The sequence below is a fragment of the Coregonus lavaretus genome (assembly GCF_964263955.1).
Source record: "Coregonus lavaretus genome assembly, chromosome: 9".
Lineage (NCBI taxonomy): Eukaryota > Metazoa > Chordata > Actinopteri > Salmoniformes > Salmonidae > Coregonus > Coregonus lavaretus.
The window spans coordinates 28,091,233-28,110,791 of NC_139996.1; the positions used below are offsets into that span (position 1 = coordinate 28,091,233).

The following is a 19,559-nucleotide window of genomic DNA, read 5'->3' on the forward strand; positions in this document are numbered from 1 at the left end:
CCGTCCCAGGCGCAGTAGGGATCTCTGGCGAGGCAGCACTCTGCACACAGCTGACCATACAGGTGACACCTGCTCAGTGACACCTGGGCTAGCCCAGCCCCCGAACCCACATACAGCTGTTGCTTTGGAGACAGAGATGGAGAGAACAAACAACCTCAGAAATGGGTACAGTCTAGCACACCTGTTTCAACTAATCAACTAATCACCTTGCTATATGTTGGTGTTGTTTACACTATACTATGGTTCATTGTGGGAAAGAGACCTGTGTTTTTCTGATCTCAGTTTTATTCCTTGTGTGTACACGTGTGTCCATGCGTGCGCATGCATGTGAGTACATGTGTGATTTAGTACACCCACATGTCCAGCAGCATATAGTACAGTACACTCTTAGAAAAAAAGGTGCTATCTAGAACCTAAAAGGGTTCTTCGGCTATCCGCATAGGAGAACCCTTTGAAGAACCCTTTTTGATTCCAGGTAGAACCCTTTCCACAGAGGGTTCTACATGGAACCCAAAATAGTTCTACTTGGAACCAAAAAGGGTTCTACCTGAACCAAAAAGGGTTATCCTATGGGGACAGACTAATAACCTTTCTGGAACCCTTTTTTCTAAGAGTGTATCCTTAAGGATCTCACCTCCAATATTATTATTACTGGAAGTCAACCCCCATAACTCTAAAGCTTGTTTAAACAACAAAACCTTCAACAATGAGAGAGAGAGAGAGAGAGAGAGAGAGAGAGAGAGAGAGAGAGAGAGAGAGAGAGAGAGAGAGAGAGAGAAAGGAAGGTGTTTTGTATGGATCTGCCTGGACTCGTCTGAACCAGGGATTCCAAAACAAACACTGAACGGAAACATGGAAAACACTGGGGGATGGGTTGGGATGAGATGAACACACGCACATGCGCGCACACACACACACAGGCTGTGGCAGATGAAGGGAGGCTGTGATTGGAGTTGAAGGGTCTGCTGACATCCCTGACTCTCAGTTAGCGAGGGAGGAGAGGAGAAGGAGGAGGAGAGGAAGAGAGAGAAGGAGGAGGGGAGGAAGAGAGGGGAGGAGGAGGGGAGGAAGAGAGGGGAGGAGGAGAGGGGAGGAGGAGGGGAGGAAGAGAGGGGAAGAGGAGGGGGGCAGAAGGGAAGGAAAGAGGGAAGGTGGCTTTGGATGGTGCAGTTAGTACCCCTGAACCTAAAGCTACAGTATATGAGAAATGTAGGGAGGGACAGAGATTGAAAGGAGGGATAGAGAGAAGAGGGGAGTTCTTACCTGTTTAGAAGAGATCTCCATACTCAGGATGGGAGTGGGAGCCTTGAGGAGAAAACACACATTATCTCCACTATACACATATACACACTGACTCATACTTCCTACTTAATACATATTGTAGTTATCTAATTAGTTCTGCTTGAGAAAAATCAAGCTAATTTTCCAGCTGCGGAGATGGCCTCAGGTTAGGGAGTTCAACCAATGAGTCTGTGAATCAACGAGAGAGAATAAACTCACTCTATGTCTGTAATACTAGAGAAACACACCAACTCTCCTGTCTATACCCCCAGAACTCCTGCTGTGTGTTTAGAATCGAAAGACATTAATATTTTCCTGTTGTTTAAAGAGTTGACAACCCTTCAATCAAGAGCTCCTGTCATTGCTAAATGAAAATGTTTGGTAGATAAGGTAATATTAATTGACAAATCACCTTGACCTTGAATTCCAGGATAGAAGGAAACTCAGGATATTTGTTTTTTAGTAGTATGAGTAGCTACATGCAAATACCCTTTTCTGCCTGCAGTAGAGGTAATATGACTTAGGAAAAGTCAGTTATCTGAATCAGAGTGCTATAAGTCTGACAGATCTGGTGTAGACGTATGAAACTTTCCCAAAACCTATGTCAATTAAGACATTACTCAGAGGTGTGTGTGTGTGTGTGTGTGTGTGTGTGTGTGTGTGTGTGTGTGTGTGTGTGTGTGTGTGTGACTGTTACCTGGAACACCAGGAGCTCCTCCAGAATCACCTCCTCAGTAGACCAGTTCTCCTGAGTAATGCTCACCACCTTCAGGACTGACCCAGCATCTAGACAACACACACACACACGCTTATATTTTCACATGCTTATGAAATACACACACACATAGACCTTCCCTTTCGCTAGCTTTCTAGTGAGAGAGTTCTACTGAAATGGCTCCAAACAGACTATGATGTTGTAGCTCTCTCTGCTGGTCAGTCTGAGCATGACAGCAAAGTCAGGGGATTTCATTTTTTTTGTAAGATTTAATTTAATTTAAACAATACAAAACATAAACATACAAAGGACAGCATACAGATGCACAAAAACATCAACAACATCACAACTGCACAGTTGATTTTCAGTTTTTAACTATTTGTTTTTTCAAGATGATTGAAGCGAAAAGTATCGTCCTTACCCATCGGGACTGACTGATTAAAAGTAAATTTACATTGTAACAATACTTCTGACAGCCAACATTCTAACTCCGGCCATAACTTTTGGACTTTATAGCATTCCCAGAAGGCATGGATTATTGAGTCATTGTTAGTTTTACACTTAAGACATGACTCTGCCCTTGTGCTGTATAATTTGTGAATTTTGTCTGTTGTATAATACATTATATACATTAGTTTATACTGGATTAAGCGTACATTTTCGTTAACTGTAATTTCGTTAGTTACAGTGCCTTAAGAAAGTATTCACACCCCTTGACTTTTCCCATATTTTGTTGTTAAACAAGGTGGGATTCAAATGGATTTAATTGTCATTTTTTTGTCAACGATCTACACAAAATACTTCATACTGTCAAAGTGGAAGAAAACTTTGAACATTTGTGAACAAAAACATATGAAAAATAAAACATGAATATATCTTGATTACATAAGTATTCACACCCCTGAGTCAACACATGTTAGAATCACCGTTGGCAGTGAGTCTTTCTGGGTAAATCTCTAAGAGCTTTGCACACCTGGATTGTACAATATTTGCACATTATATATATTTTTATTCTTCAAGCTCTGTCAAGTTGGTTGTTGATTACATTTTACATTTTAGTCATTTAGCAGACACTCTTATCCAGAGCGACTTACAGTTAGTGAGTGCATACATTTTTTCACACTGGCCCCCCGTGGGAAACAAACCCACAACCCTGGCGTTGCAAGCGCCATGCTCTACCAACTGAGCTACAGAGGAGGCCCATCCGCTTGCTAGACAGACATTTTCAAGTCTTGCCATAGATTTTCAAGCCGATTTAAGACAAAACTGTAACTAAGCCACTCAGGAACATTCAATGTCGTCTTGGTAAGCAAGTCCAGTGTATATTTGGCCTTGTGTTTTAGGTTATAGTCCTGCTAAAAGGTGAATATGTATCCCAGTGTCTGTTGGAAAGCAGACTGAACCAGGTTTTCCTCTAGGACTTTGCCTGTGCTTAGCTCTATTTCGTTTATTTTATCCTAAAATACTCCCAAGTTCTTGCCGATGACAAGCATACCTATAACATGATGCAGCCACCACCATGCTTGAAAATATGAAGAGTGGTACTCAGTGATGTGTTGTGTTGGATTTGCATCAAACATAACCTTTTGTATTCAGGACATAAAGTTAATTTCTTTGCCACATTCTTTGCAGTTTTTACTTAAGTGCCTTGTTGTAAACAGGATGCATCTTTTGGAATAGTTGTATTCTGTACATGCTTCCTTCTTTTCACTCTGTCATTTAGGTTAGCATTGTGGAGTAACTACAATGTTGTTGATCCATTCTCAGTTTTCTCCTATCACGCCCATTAAACTCTGTAACTGTTTTAAATTCACAATTGAAATCCTTGAACGGTTTCCTGCCTCTCCGGCAACTGAGTTAGGAAGGACGCCTGTATCTTTGTAGTGACTGGGTTTATTTATACACCATCCAAAGTGTAATTAATTACTTCACCATGTTCAAAGGGATAGTCAATGTCTGCTTTTTAAATTTGTACACATCTACCAATAGGTACACTTCTTTGCGAGGCATTGGAAAACCTCCCTGGTCTATCTGGTTGAATCTATTTACTGCTGGACTGAAGGACAGATAATTGTATTTGTGGGGTATAGAGATGAGGTAGTCATAAAAAAAATATGTTAAACACTATTATTGCAGAGTGAGTCCATGCAACTTATTATGTGACATGCTAAGGACATTTTTGCTCCTTAACTTATTTAGGCTTGTCATAACAAAGGGGTTGAATACTTATTGACTCAAGACATTTCATATTTTCATCTGTAATTAATTTGTAAAAATGTCTAAAAACATAATTCCACTTTGACGTTATGGGGTATTGTGTGAAGGCCAGTAACAAAAAAACTAAATTTAATCAATTTTAAATTCAGGCTGTAATACAACAAAATGTGGAAAAAGTCAAGGGGTGTGAATACTTTCTGAAGGCACTGAAAATGTCAACATTCCCTCCATCTTGTGCCAATATCCGTTATTTTTAAGTCTTGGTTCCAATAGTTGATATTTTTTTCTAAGAGATTGTCAGTTGGATAGGTTTCTGCAAGTTGTTGTATATCTTACCTATCATATGAATATCCTTTTCGGACTCAAATATGATAGGGGACAGAGAATTTCATATGGAGCTCATACAGTGAGTATCAACAATACCGCAAGATGGAATTAAAAACAACATCTAACATTCAAACAGTCTTAACATTCTCAGGTTAAAGAGGAAGGCTGAGAGGAGAATGTTAGGGTTAGTGAAAAGTGTTTGTTTGTTTGTGTGTGTGTGTGTGTGTGTGTGTGTGTGTGTGTGTGTGTGTGTGTGTGTGTGTGTGTGTGTGTGTGTGTGTGTGTGTGTGTGTGTGTGTGTGTGTGTGTGTGTGTGTGTGTGTGTGTGTGTGTGTGTGTCTGTGTGCATCTCTCACCTGTCCCCAGGAACATGACTTCATACTGTCCGTCCTCAGCCATGACGCGGTCCACCACTATCTGTGTCAGTGTGTAGTCGACACGTACAAGCGTGAACACGGGCCGGCCGGTCAGGGGATAGATGGAGCGGAACATGAGGGGGTGGAAGCGGATGAAACTGACCACCTCGTCTGAGAAGTCTTTAGTGGTCCTTATCCTGGGATCATACGTCTTACTGGGACACTGGGGAGAGGGGATAGAAAATAATGTTTAGATTATTTTATCTGGATTAGAGAAGAAGACAGCATGAAAGCCTACCTAGAAGCAGATACTCATCTAGCTAAGTACCTAAAGGATTAATTTTAGGATTCCCTGTCATTAAAGACGCACTCCAGCTATGTTGGACCTTTTCCTTTTGAAAAAACAATATCCCAAGTATAAATACAGTAATGCACACCCACTTAAGGGTAAAAAAATACATTTCTAGCAAAATAGTGTTTTTTAGGCCATTCAAGGAGTTGGTCTGATGGTCTGATGTGATTTCATCTGTCTCCGCCCCTGGTTGAGAAGCAATACAAAAGTGGAGAGGCCATCCCCCCCACTTGTGCCATGTCATGTTATAGCTGGATCACCTATTGAGATGGGCCTTTTGTTAAGTAAATCAGGTGTTAAATAAGGTGAAAAGGAGCCTGGAGTGCGTCTTTAACATTATAGTGCTGTTCACTCTTGGATTGCGTCCTACCTGACAGGTCGCTCCTACCAGGTGGCGTGGCTAGAATCTGTCTCCGCACCACGTGCTCTCACCACTGGTGTCTCCCAGGGCTCAGTTCTAGGCCCTCTCCTATTCTCTCCATACACCAAGTCACTTGGCTCTGTCATATCCTCACATGGTCTCTCCTATCATTGCTACGCAGACAACACACAATTAATTTTCTCCTTTCCCCCTTCTGATAACCAGGTGGCGAATCGCATCTCTGCATGTCTGGCAGACATATCAGTGTGAATGTCGGATCACCACCTCAAGCTGAACCTTGGCAAGACGGAGCTGCTCTTCCTCCCGGGGAAGGACTGCCCGCTCCATGATCTCCATGATCTCGCCATCACGGTTGACAACTCCATTGTGTCCTCCTCCCAGAGTGCAAAGAACCTTGGCGTGACCCTGGACAACACCCTAACATCAAAGCGGTGACCCGATCCTGCAGGTTCATGCTCTACAACATTCGCATAGTACAACCCTACCTTACACAGAAAGTAATCCAGGCACTTGTCATCTCCCGTCTGGATTACTGCAACTCGCTGTTGACTGGGCTCCCTGCCTGTGCCATTAAACCCCTACAACTTATCCAGAATGCCGCAGCCCGTCTGGTGTTCGACCTTCCCAAGTTCTCTCATGTCACCCTGCTCCTCCGCATATTCCACTGGCTTCCAGTTGAGGCTCGCATCTACTACAAGACCATGGTGCTTGCCTACGGAGCTGTGAGGGGAACGGCACCTCCTTACCTTCAGGCTCTGATTAGACCCTACACCCAAACGAGGGCACTACGTTCATCCACCTCTGGCCTGCTAGCTCCCCTACCTCTACGGAAGCACAGTTCCCGCTCAGCCCAGTCAAAGCTATTCGCTGCTCTGGCACCCCAATGGTGGAACATGCTCCCCCACGACGCCAGGACAGCGGAGTCACTGACCACCTTCCGGAGACACTTGAAACACTACCTCTTTAAGGAATACCTGGAATAGTATAAAGTAATCCTTCTACCCCAACCCCGCCCCCCGCCCCCACCCCATAAAAAAACTGAAGAAAAAAAGTGGTTGTCCCACTGGCTATCTTGAGTTGAATGCACCAATGTATAAGTCGCTCTGGATAAGAGCGTCTGCTAAATTATGTAAATGTAAATTAAAATAGTGTTTGTCAAATTTTTCCAGGTGTTGTCAGTGGTATATGGTCTATATAATAGGTGTGTGTCTCCCTCTGGTGGTGAGCTGAGGTACTCCACAGATACAGGTATGTACCGCTACATCTGGAGTACACAACCCGTGTACCCCGTCTGTTCCTCCTATTACACCATTATAAACCATCTCTTGACAGCGCCATGCATATCCCCTCACACACACATACACACACATGCGCGCATATACACAAATGTACCGACACATACAGTGCATTCGGAAAGTATTCAGCCCCCTTGACTTTTTCCACATTTTGTTACGTTACAGCCTTATTCTAAAATGGTTAAATCCTTTTTTTCCCTCATCAATCTACACACAATACCCCATAATGACAAAGCAAATGTGTCAAAAATAAAAACTGAAATATCAAATTTACATAAGTATTCAGACCCTTTACTCAGTACTTTGTTGAAGCACTTTTGGCAGCGATTACAGCCTCGAGTCTTCTTGGGTATGACGCTACAAGCTTGGCATACCTGTATTTGCGGAGTTTCTCCCATTCTTCTCTGCAGATCCTCTCAAGGTCTGTCAAGTTGAATGGGGATCGTCGCTGCACAGCTATTTTCAGGTCTCTCCAGAGATGTTCGATCGGGTTCAAGTCTGGGCTCTGGCTGGGCCACTCAAGGACATTGAGAGACTTGTCACAAAGTCACTCCTGCGTTGTCTTGGCTGTGTGCTTAGGTTAGTTTGAAGGTGAACCATCGCCCCAGTCTGAGGTCCTGAGCGCTCTGGAGCAGGTTTTCATCAATGATCACTCTGTACTTTGCTCCATTCATCTTTCCCTCGATCCTGACTAGTCTCCCAGTCCCTGCGGCTGAAAAACATCCCCACAGCATGATGCTGGCACCCCCATGCTTCACCGTAGAGATGGTGCCTGGTTTCCTTCAGACGTGACGCTTGGCATTCAGGCCAAAGCGTTCAATCTTGGTTTCATCAGACCAGAGAATCTTGTTTCTCATGGTCTAAGAGTCCTTTAGGTGCCTTTTGGCAAACACCAAGCAGGCTGTCATGTGCCTTTTACTAAGGAGTGGCTTCCGTCTGGCCACTCTATCATAAAGACCTGAGTGAACTGTCTGTTTAGACTAGGGTGGAGTGCTGCAGAGATGGTTGTCCTACTGGAAGGTTTCCCATCTCCACAGAGGAACTCTGGAGCTCTGTCAGAATGACCATCGGGTTCTTGGTCACCTCCTTGAGCAAGGCCCTTCTCCCCCGATTGCTCAGTTTGGTCAGGCGACCAGCTCTAGGAAGAGTCTTGGTGGTTCCAAACTTCTTCCATTTAAGAATGATGGAGGCCACTGTGTTCTTGGGGACCTTCAATACTGCATAAATGTTTTGTTACCCTTCCCCAGATCTGTGCCTCGACACAATCCTGTCTCGGAGCTCTACGGACAATTCCTTCGCCCTCATGGCTGGGTTTTTGCTCTGACATGCACTGTCAACTGTGGGACCTTAGACAGGTGTGTGCCTTTCCAAATCATGTCCAATCAGTAGAATTCACCACAGGTGGGCTCCAATCAAATTGTAGAAACATCTCAAGGATGACCAATGGAAACAGGATGCACCTGAGCTCAATTTCGAGTCTCATAGCAAAGGGTCTGAATACTTATGTAAATAAGGTATTTCTGTTTTTAATTTTTTTTGATAAATGTGCAAACATAAAAAATAAAAATAAACTGTTTTCACGTTGTCATTATGCGGTATTGTGTGCAGACTGATGAGGATTTGTATTTATTTAATCAATTTTAGAATAAGGCTGTAACGTAACAAAATGTGGAAAAAGTCAAGAGGTCTGAATACTTTCCGAATGCACTGTACACACACACCAGTCACAGCCCCTCTTTTTTTAATCAGTTCCACAAACACTGCAGAAAAGGAAACATACGATGGTGATCACCGTGACGACTTAGTGACATCAACAAAGCTGCCGCCCAGACTGCAGTTTATTATTGTTCATCAGGACTGAGACTAGGTCATATATCACACACGCACACACACACACACACACACACACACACACAAACTTTTACTTCTGTCACACTCTCACAGAGATGCATTATGCGCACAGGCACACATAATAGATGGATGTTTATTATTGTTCATCAGGACTGTGTCATATATCAGGATTGGGTCATATACTGTAAGTCATTTAAGTGGAGTAGAAGGGGTCTTTCTAAATAATCCTGTACAGAAACAGTATGAGGTCATCTTGCATGTGTCCCTGCTCACGCCCAGGAGGGAAATGGAGGGGAGTAGGGCTAGGAGAGATGAGTGTGTGTGTTACTGTACCGTTCCAGGGCGAGGGTAAGGTATTCTTCCCTCATATTCTACCCAGCGATGGTCAGGTCCTTCCTTGTGAGCGTAGGGTCCGTTGAACACAGCTCGTATGTCAGCCATGCTGTACACACATACCGCTGAGCCACGGAACACAGAGCTGGGGGATAAACACAGTCTAATAGGTATAGTGGGTGGAATAACCTGAGAGGTACAGTAGAGAGACGTCTCATTATATAACAGGTTGTTTGGATCCTGGATGCTGCTGATTGGTTAATAGGAAGCAGTTATTCACCACAATTCCCGGGTAATGCCTGTTAACAGTTCCATTTAAATTGTCAATGCGCATCCACTGTCCCACACAGCCCAGCCAAGCAATCGATAAACTTTATCTCCCTTGGAAAAAAGCATCAAGACAAATCTCCCCAATGCTACTAGCCTAGCATTCGGTTTGCAACAGTTGGGGTTCGTCAAACCTTGCTGTCTGCCTCTCCGACCTTTGGAACAATGTAGCAGTATTTTTTTGTTGCGATCTCCACCGTGCCATGCTTATGAATGTGACAAGACTAACAGCTTCTCTGAGCCAGGCAAATTAATTCATCAGGACCCCTATAATGGATATCCAAAACAATGGCAATAGAAACAAAGGTAAAACAAACGAAAATGCACATAGTTTGTTGTCATTTCAGCTGCTTGATGCGATTGTGTGTTAGCTTTAGTTGACTAGCTAAGAAAGGAGAAGTAGCTAGCCTGCATAGCTACATGCCAATGATTTGTTTAGCATAGCAACCATTGCAAATAAAATGGATAGAATGAACAACCAGCTCATTTGGCTAGCAACTTCAGAATCTCAGAACTAACGACTGTCTTTTGCCTGGACTATTTTGCATGGTGGAAGGATGAAGTGAAAAAATTTACTCATTAAAATAACGTGTTACGATTTGGCAACCGTTTTATACAAGTAATAAGCCCTCAAACCCGGGAATTATCGTGAATAACACACTCCTAAATGCTGTTTTCCTGGCCCTTGGCTTTGACTATGGCCTAAGAACAGCCCTTAGTCTGGAGTTATTCACACGATAATCCTCGGGTTCTCATGCCTTATTGCTTAAGTATGGTATGGTGTACTATGTGTTTTACCTGGAGGTGGTGAAGACTCCATACACAACAGGGTTCTTCTCATCTCTGGTGGGGAGCAGGAATATGTCCTCTACAACACACATACACACACACATAAAAGGTAAGAATGTGGCATTTAGTGAGCATGTAAACATGGAAGCATGTAATGTGTGTGTGTGTGTGTGTGTGTGTGTGTATGTGTGTGTGTGTGTGTGTGTGTGTGTGTGTGTGTGTGTGTGTGTGTGTGTGTGTGTGTGTGTGTGTGTGTGTGTGTGTGTGTGTGTGTGTGTGTGTGTGTGTGTGTGTGTGTGTGTGTGTGTGTGTGTGTGTGCGTGCGTGCGTGCGTGATTTACGGAGCTCGTCAAAGTGTGTGTCCACTCCATCGGGTCCAGGGATGGAACACACCAGTCTGGCTTTGAGGAACGTCGTCCACTTATTGGTCAGACTCCTCAACCCTCCCACGTCATTCTGAAACACAACCATAACACAACCATAACACAACCATTACACAACCATTACATAACCATAGTCTGACACACAAATACAACTGAAATCAGTTTTGCAGGTTTAAAACAATGAAACAACCACAATCTAGTTCACAGATCTGACATATCAAGTACAACACAACTGCAAACAATTTTTACAGACCTTGAAATCTTACACTCCTGTTTGAGACTAGTTTAAATAAACCAAGGTAAAGACAGAATTCTGATTATTTGACTGGCAGAGGACTGAGGTCTGCTTATTACGGTAATGATGATGGCAGTCGGAATGAACTGACAAAGGAGGGCGAGAGGACTGAAGAGAAAAATAGCAAGGAGGAGAGAATAGGGTAGAGGGATTTAGTAGGACAAGAATAGCAGTATGAAGGAAGAATTAAAGCCAGAGAAAGGGAGAGAAAGAATCTAAAGAAATAGAAAGATGAGGAAAGAAGAAATGAAGGTAAAGTAGCAAGCTCATTAATTATGCAGGTTTTCTAATTAGCATATGTATACCCCTGGCTGAATGCGCTACTCAATAAAGCAATGCCCTTCTCAGGGTCAGGGTTAGGGTAGGAGTACTCAAATATGCATATCAAGTACAGGGCCCCTTTATCCAGCACAAGGGCCCTAGACTAACCTCCCTATTGAACTTGGCCTGCAGACTAAACTAAAGCTATAGACACGCAATTATTGAAAAGGAAGGGATAATGGCTTTAGCGTTTTCTAAATAGGATTATCTTCAAAGATTAATGAAGCTTTGTTATTCCACTTATCCAGAGAGGAACCCCTCTATGGTCGGCTGTAGACACAGGACAAGGAATCCTTCTCCTGCCTCATCGGCCTTACAGCTTACTCCCAAGTCATAAACACTCTAAGTGCGTGTAACTGGGAATGTTGCAATGGAGCTTGGAATTTTTATAGTGGGAAGGGTCCAGGGACAGTCTCCCTACTACCAGAAAATACCAAACCCCACATAGCTGGGAACTGAAATATAATATTTTCGTCCAACAGTGGCCTATCTTTTCTGCAACGAGCCAGTCTGGGTGCAGGCTTTGGTTCCAGCCAAGTATTCACACACCTGATTAAACTTATCAACCTGCTGTAGTCTCCAGCTAGCCCGCTAACAGGCCTGAGCAGAGTTTCTGCTGTATTGGTTGACCTACACAGCTCCTTCAGAACTGTGAACATGGAAGGAGTTAAAGCTGGGGGTTTGGGCTAGATGTAGAGCATAAAGCAGGAGTAGGGCTGGAGCAGGACCCAAATGATACAGGACCAACTAGCCTACAGTCCTACTTCATTCCTACTCCTACGCTGTCTTGGGACCAGGCTGCCCTGTCAGTAAGACACAAAAAGAGGTTAAACCATGATTTACTCTCTCTGACAGCAGTGGTCCGTTCCTCTGTCGGCAGACTACACAAGAGGAATGTACTAGGAGGTATCGTCCCAGGGAGATTTAAGCACATCTGTGGAGAGGCCAGCTCTGTAGTAGTGGAAAGAGATCTATCAACGTACATGCGCCCTGTTAGATGTCTGTCCTCCTCCTCACCTCTTCCCTGACCTCTCCCCAAAACCATCCCTCACTCACTTTTACCCTTCTACACCTCTCCCCCATCTCACCTGGCAGACGCGTGCCACGCGGGACAGGACACTCTTATCGTTGCCGTCACGTGACGACTCGCGGAAGAAGAAGTAGATCTTGTCATCGTCAGGGTTGTAGGTGTCTGACACAGGATGGGCTGATACAAACCTGGCCTCTAGAGAGAGAGAGAGAGAGAGAGAGAGAGAGAGAGAGAGAGAGAGAGAGAGAGAGAGAGAGAGAGAGAGAGAGAGAGAGAGAGAGATGGGGGGAGATGGAGAGGTGGAGAGAGAGTGCAAAATTTTTCATGTTTACATCCTTACCCTGTGGACATAGCAGAGCGTCTTTTATTTATTTATTTGCAGTCTCCTCTGAGTACCCTGAGTTATGAACTTTAAAATACCCCCAGACAGGGCCTTGGAACAGAAGAAAGGAACGAGACAGAGTGAGAAAGAAAGCATGTGGCTGTGCGCTGTGTTACAGGAACATGACATCAACATGACATCAACCGAGGAAACTAACCGAAGCCTCCGGGGGGATTCCTTAGAATAGGATACTGTAGGCATGCGCACACACACACACACACACACACACACACACACACACACACACACACACACACACACACACACACACACACACACACACACACACATACACACACACACACACACACACACACACACACACACACACACACACACACACACACACACAACATATTACACAGAGTCACTGTTACTGTACGCTAGGTAAGATGTTCCAGAACCCCTGACACACACACACACACACACACACACACACACAACATATTACACACTGAGTGACAGCATCACTCCAGAGAACTCATACACACCCCGCTCCTGGCTGTGAAATGTGGAGAGTGTGTGTCAGAAGTTGGAAACTGGTGAGAACTTGATGATCCATGACAGACATAGAGAAGAGAGCTTCATAGAAAAGAGATTGTACTGTCTGTGTAGAAAAGGGCCCAATGAACTTTGTGTGTAGACTAGGGCCCTGTGAACTGTCTGTGTAGACTAGGGCCCTGTGAACTGTCTGTGTAGAATAGAGCACTGTGAACTGTCTGTGTAGAATAGGGCCCTGTGAACTGTCTGTGTAGAATAGGGCCAGTGAACTGTCTGTGTAGACTAGGGCCCTGTGAACTGTCTGTGTAGACTAAGGCCCTGTGAACTGTCTGTGTAGACTAGGGCCATGTGAGATGTCTGCGTAGAATAGGGCCTTGTGAACTGTCTGTGTAGACTAGGGCCCTGTGAACTGTCTGTGTAGACTAGAGCCCTGTGAACAGTGTGTGCAGACTAAGGCCCTGTGAGATGTCTGCGTAGACTAGGGTCATGTGAACTGTCTGTGTAGACAAGGGCCCTGTGAACTTTGTGTGTAGACTAGAGCCCTGTGAACTGTCTCTGTAGACTAGGGCCCTGTGAACTGTCTGTGTAGACTAGGGCCCTGTGAACTGTCTGTGTAGACTAGACTCTGTGAACTCTGTGTAGACTAGAGCCCTGTGAACTGTCTCTGTAGACTAGGGCCCTGTGAACTGTCTGTGTAGACTAGGGCCCTTTGAACTGTCTGTGTAGACTAGGGCCCTGTGAACTGTCTATGTAAACAAGGGCCATGTGAACTGTCTATGTAGACTAGGGAACTGAGAAGTGTCTGTGTAGAATAAGGCCCTGTGAACTCAGTGTGTGGACTGGGGCCCTGTGAACTGTCTGTGTAGACTAGGGCCCTGTGAACTGTCTGTGTAGAATAGAGCACTGTGAACTGTCTGTGTAGAATAGGGCCCTGTGAACTGTCTGTGTAGAATAGGGCCAGTGAACTGTCTGTGTAGACTAGGGCCCTGTGAACTGTCTGTGTAGACTAAGGCCCTGTGAACTGTCTGTGTAGACTAGGGCCATGTGAGATGTCTGCGTAGAATAGGGCCTTGTGAACTGTCTGTGTAGACTAGGGCCCTGTGAACTGTCTGTGTAGACTAGAGCCCTGTGAACAGTGTGTGCAGACTAAGGCCCTGTGAGATGTCTGCGTAGACTAGGGTCATGTGAACTGTCTGTGTAGACAAGGGCCCTGTGAACTTTGTGTGTAGACTAGAGCCCTTTGAACTGTATCTGTAGACTAGGGCCCTGTGAACTGTCTGTGTAGACTAGGGCCCTGTGAACTGTCTGTGTAGACTAGACTCTGTGAACTCTGTGTAGACTAGAGCCCTGTGAACTGTCTGTGTAGACTAGGGCCCTTTGAACTGTCTGTGTAGACTAGGGCCCTGTGAACTGTCTATGTAAACAAGGGCCATGTGAACTGTCTATGTAGACTAGGGAACTGAGAAGTGTCTGTGTAGAATAAGGCCCTGTGAACTCAGTGTGTGGACTGGGGCCCTGTGAACTGTCTGTGTAGACTAGGGCCCTGTGAACTGTCAGTGTAGACTAGGGCCCTGTGAACTGTCTGTGTAGACTAGGGCCCTGTGAACTGTCTGTTTAGACTAGAGCCCTGTGAACTGTCTGTGTAGAATAGGGCCAGTGAACTGTGTGCGTATAGACAAGGGCCCTGGGAACTTTGTGTGTAGACTAGGGCCCTGTGAACTGTCTGTGTAGACTAGGGCCCTGTGAACTGTCTGTGTAGACTAGGTCCCAGTGAACTGTCTCTGTAGACAAGGGTCCTGTGAACTATCTGTGTAGACTATGGCTCTGTGAACTCTCTGTATAGACTAGGGCCCTGTGAACTGTCTGTGTAGACTAGGGCACTCTGAACTGTCTGTGTAAACTACGGCCATGTGAACTTTCTGTGTAGACAATGGCCTTGTGAACTATCTGTGTAGACTATGGCCCTGTGAAATCTCTGTATAGACTAGGGCCCTGTGAACTGTCTGTGTAGACTAGGGCCATGTGAACTGTCTGTGTAAACTATGGCCATGTGAACTTTCTGTGTAGACAAGGGCCCTGTGAAATGTCTGTGTAGACTAGGGCCCTGTGAACTGTCTGAGTAGGCTAAGGCCCTGTTAACTGTCTGTGTAGACTAGGGCCCTGTGAACTGTCTGTGTAAACTAGGGCCATGTGAACTTTCTGTGTAGAGAAGGGCCCTGTGAAATGTCTGTGTAGACTAGGGCCCTGTGAACTGTCTGTGGAGACTAGGGCCCTGTGAACTGTCTGTGGAGACTAGGGCCCTGTGAACTGTCTGAGTAGGATAAGGACCTGTGAACTGTCTGTGTAGACTTGGGCCCTGTGAACTGTCTGAGTAGGCTAAGACCCTGTTAACTGTCTGTGTAAACTAGGGCCCTGTGAACTGTCTGTGTAAACTAGGGCCCTGTGAACTGTCTGTGTAGACTATGGCCCTGTGAACTCTCTGTATAGACTAGGGCCCTGTGAACTGTCTGTGTAGACTAGGGCCCTGTGAACTGACTGTGTAGGCTAGGGCCCGGTGAACTGTCTGTGTACACAAGGGCCCTGTGAACTGTCTGTGTAGACTATGGCCCTATGAACTGTCTGTGAAGACTACAGCCCTGTGAATTCTGTGTGTGGACTAGGGCCCTGTGAGCTGTCTGTGTAGACTAGAGACCTGTGAACTTTCTGTGTAGACTAGGGCCATGGGAACTGTCTGTGTAGACAAGTGCATTGTGGAGAGTGTGTGTCAGAAGTTGGAAACTGGTGACAACTTGATGATCAATGACAGACATAGAGGAGAGAGCTTCATAGAATAGTGATTGTACTGTCTGTGTAGAAAAGGAACCTATGAACTTTGTGTGTAGACTAGGTCCCTGTGAACTGTCTGTGTAGACTAGGGCCCTGTGAACTGTCTGTGTAGAAAAGAGCACTGTGAACTGTCTGTGTAGACTAGGGCCCTGTGAACTGTCTGTGTAGAATAGAGCACTGTGAACTGTCTGTGTAGACTAGAGCCCTGTGAACTGTCTGTATAGACTAGGGCCATGTGAACTGTCTGAGTAGACTAGGGCCCTTTGAACTGTCTGTGTAGAATAGGGCCAGTGAACTGTGTGTGTATAGACAAGGGCCCTGGAAACTTTGTGTGTAGACTAGGGCCCTGTGAACTGTCTGTGTAGACTAGAGCCCTGTGAATTGTCTTTGTAGACTAGGGCCCTGTGAACTGTCAGTGTAGACTAGGGCCCTGTGAACTGTCTGTGTAGACTAGAGCCCTGTGAACTGTCTGTGTAGACCAGGGCCCTGTAAACTGTCTGTGTAAACTAGGTCCCAGTGAACTGTCTGTGTAGACTAGGGCCCTGTGAACTATCTATGTATACTATGGCCCTGTGAACTCTCTGTATAGCCTAGGGCCCTGTGAAATGTCTGTGTAGACTAGGGCCCTGTGAACTGTCTGTGTAAACTAGGGCCATGTGAACTTTCTGTGTAGACAAGGGCCCTGTGAAATGTCTGTGTAGACTAGGGCCCTGTGAACTGTCTGTGGAGACTAGGGCATATTGAAATGTCTGAGTAGGCTAAGGCCCTGTGAACTGTCTGTGGAGACTAGGGCCCTGTGAACTGTCTGAGTAGGCTAAGGCCCTGTTAACTGTCTGTGTAGACTAGGGCCCTGTGAACTGTCTGTGTAAACTAGGGACATGTGAACCTTCTGTGTAGACAAGGGCCCTGTGAAATGTCTGTGTAGACTAGGGCCCTGTGAACTGTCTATGGAGACCAGGGCCCTTTGAACTGTCTGTGTAAACTAGGGCCATGTGAACCGTCTGTGTAGACAAGGGCCCTGTGAAATGTCTGTGTAGACTAGGGCCCTGTGAACTGTCTGTGGAGACTAGGGCCCTGTGAACTGTCTGTGGAGACTAAGGCCCTGTGAACTGTCTGTGTAGACTAGAGCCCTGTGAACTGTCTGAGTAGGCTAAGGCCCTGTTAACTGTCTGTGTAGACTAGGGCCCTGTGAACTGTCTGTGTAAACTAGGGCCATGTGAACTTTCTGTGTAGAGAAGGGCCCTGTGAAATGTCTGTGTAGACTAGGGCCCTGTGAACTGTCTGTGGAGACTAGGGCCATGTGAACTGTCTGAGTAGGATAAGGACCTGTGAACTGTCTGTGTAGACTTGGGCCCTGTGAACTGTCTGAGTAGGCTAAGACCCTGTTAACTGTCTGTGTAAACTAGGGCCCTGTGAACTGTCTGTGTAAACTAGGGCCCTGTGAACTGTCTGTGTAGACTATGGCCCTGTGAACTCTCTGTATAGACTAGGGCCCTGTGAACTGTCTGTGTAGACTAGGGCCCTGTGAAATGAATGTGTAAACTAGGGACATGTGAACCTTCTGTGTAGACAAGGGCCCTGTGAAATGTCTGTGTAGACTAGGGCCCTGTGAACTGTCTATGGAGACCAGGGCCCTTTGAACTGTCTGTGTAAACTAGGGCCATGTGAACCGTCTGTGTAGACAAGGGCACTGTGAAATGTCTGTGTAGACTAGGGCCCTGTTAACTGTCTGTGGAGACTAGGGCCCTGTGAACTGTCTGTGGAGACTAAGGCCCTGTGAACTGTCTGTGTAGACTAGAGCCCTGTGAACTGTCTGAGTAGGCTAAGGCCCTGTTAACTGTCTGTGTAGACTAGGGCCCTGTGAACTGTCTGTGTAAACTAGGGCCATGTGAACTTTCTGTGTAGAGAAGGGCCCTGTGAAATGTCTGTGTAGACTAGGGCCCTGTGAACTGTCTGTGGAGACTAGGGCCATGTGAACTGTCTGAGTAGGATAAGGACCTGTGAACTGTCTGTGTAGACTTGGGCCCTGTGAACTGTCTGAGTAGGCTAAGACCCTGTTAACTGTCTGTGTAAACTAGGGCCCTGTGAACTGTCTGTGTAAACTAGGGCCCTGTGAACTGTCTGTGTAGACTATGGCCCTGTGAACTCTCTGTATAGACTAGGGCCCTGTGAACTGTCTGTGTAGACTAGGGCCCTGTGAACTGACTGTGTAGGCTAGGGCCCGGTGAACTGTCTGTGTACACAAGGGCCCTGTGAACTGTCTGTGTAGACTATGGCCCTATGAACTGTCTGTGAAGACTACAGCCCTGTGAATTCTGTGTGTGGACTAGGGCCCTGTGAGCTGTCTGTGTAGACTAGAGACCTGTGAACTGTCTGTGTAGACTAGGGCCTTGTGAACTGTCTGTGTAGACTAGGGCCATGGGAACTGTCTGTGTAGACAAGTGCATTGTCAGAAGTTGGAAACTGGTGACAACTTGATGATCAATGACAGACATAGAGGAGAGAGCTTCATAGAATAGTGCTTGTACTGTCTGTGTAGAAAAGGGCCCTATGAACTTTGTGTGTAGACTAGGTCCCTGTGAACTGTCTGTGTAGACTAGGTCCCTGTGAACTGTCTGTGTAGACTAGGGCCCTGTGAACTGTCTGTGTAAAATAGAGCACTGTGAACTGTCTGTGTAGACTAGAGCCCTGTGAACTGTCTGTATAGACTAGGGCCATGTGAACTGTCTGAGTAGACTAGGGCCCTTTGAACTGTCTGTGTAGAATAGGGCCAGTGAACTGTGTGTGTATAGACAAGGGCCCTGGAAACTTTGTGTGTAGACTAGGGCCCTGTGAACTCTCTGTGTAGACTAGAGCCCTGTGAATTGTCTTTGTAGACTAGGGCCCTGTGAACTGTCAGTGTAGACTAGGGCCCTGTGAACTGTCTGTGTAGACTAGAGCCCTGTGAACTGTCTGTGTAGACCAGGGCCCTGTAAACTGTCTGTGTAAACTAGGTCCCAGTGAACTGTCTGTGTAGACTAGGGCCCTGTGAACTATCTATGTATACTATGGCCCTGTGAACTCTCTGTATAGACTAGGGCCCTGTGAAATGTCTGTGTAGACTAGGGCCCTGTGAACTGTCTGTGTAAACTAGGGCCATGTGAACTTTCTGTGTAGACAAGGGCCCTGTGAAATGTCTGTGTAGACTAGGGCCCTGTGAACTGTCTGTGGAGACTAGGGCCCATTGAAATGTCTGAGTAGGCTAAGGCCCTGTGAACTGTCTGTGGAGACTAGGGCCCTGTGAACTGTCTGAGTAGGCTAAGGCCCTGTTAACTGTCTGTGTAGACTAGGGCCCTGTGAACTGTCTGTGTAAACTAGGGACATGTGAACCTTCTGTGTAGACAAGGGCCCTGTGAAATGTCTGTGTAGACTAGGGCCCTGTGAACTGTCTGTGGAGACTAGGGCCCTTTGAACTGTCTGTGTAAACTAGTGCCATATGAACCGTCTGTGTAGACAAGGGCCCTGTGAAATGTCTGTGTAGACTAGGGCCCTGTGAACTGTCTGTGGAGACTAGGGCCCTGTGAACTGTCTGTGGAGACTAAGGCCCTGTGAACTGT

At 45.8% G+C, this 19,559-nt stretch overlaps 1 protein-coding gene across 1 annotated transcript in view; it reads right to left on the bottom strand.

Annotated features, from left to right (window-relative positions):
* Positions 1 to 19,559, bottom strand: part of LOC311135318 (semaphorin-3D-like) — a gene marked incomplete at its 3' end in the record, with an annotated part of 92,271 nt that overhangs the window by 20,549 nt on the left and 52,163 nt on the right. The window contains exons 8-15 of the mRNA XM_084169265.1: positions 12,313 to 12,449; positions 10,567 to 10,681; positions 10,235 to 10,304; positions 9,110 to 9,254; positions 4,897 to 5,119; positions 1,979 to 2,067; positions 1,264 to 1,305; positions 1 to 122 (exon numbers count right to left, since the gene is read on the bottom strand). Of these exons, the coding sequence (XP_084025391.1) occupies positions 1 to 122; positions 1,264 to 1,305; positions 1,979 to 2,067; positions 4,897 to 5,119; positions 9,110 to 9,254; positions 10,235 to 10,304; positions 10,567 to 10,681; positions 12,313 to 12,449 (943 nt within the window). The remainder of the gene's footprint in view (positions 123 to 1,263; positions 1,306 to 1,978; positions 2,068 to 4,896; positions 5,120 to 9,109; positions 9,255 to 10,234; positions 10,305 to 10,566; positions 10,682 to 12,312; positions 12,450 to 19,559) is intronic.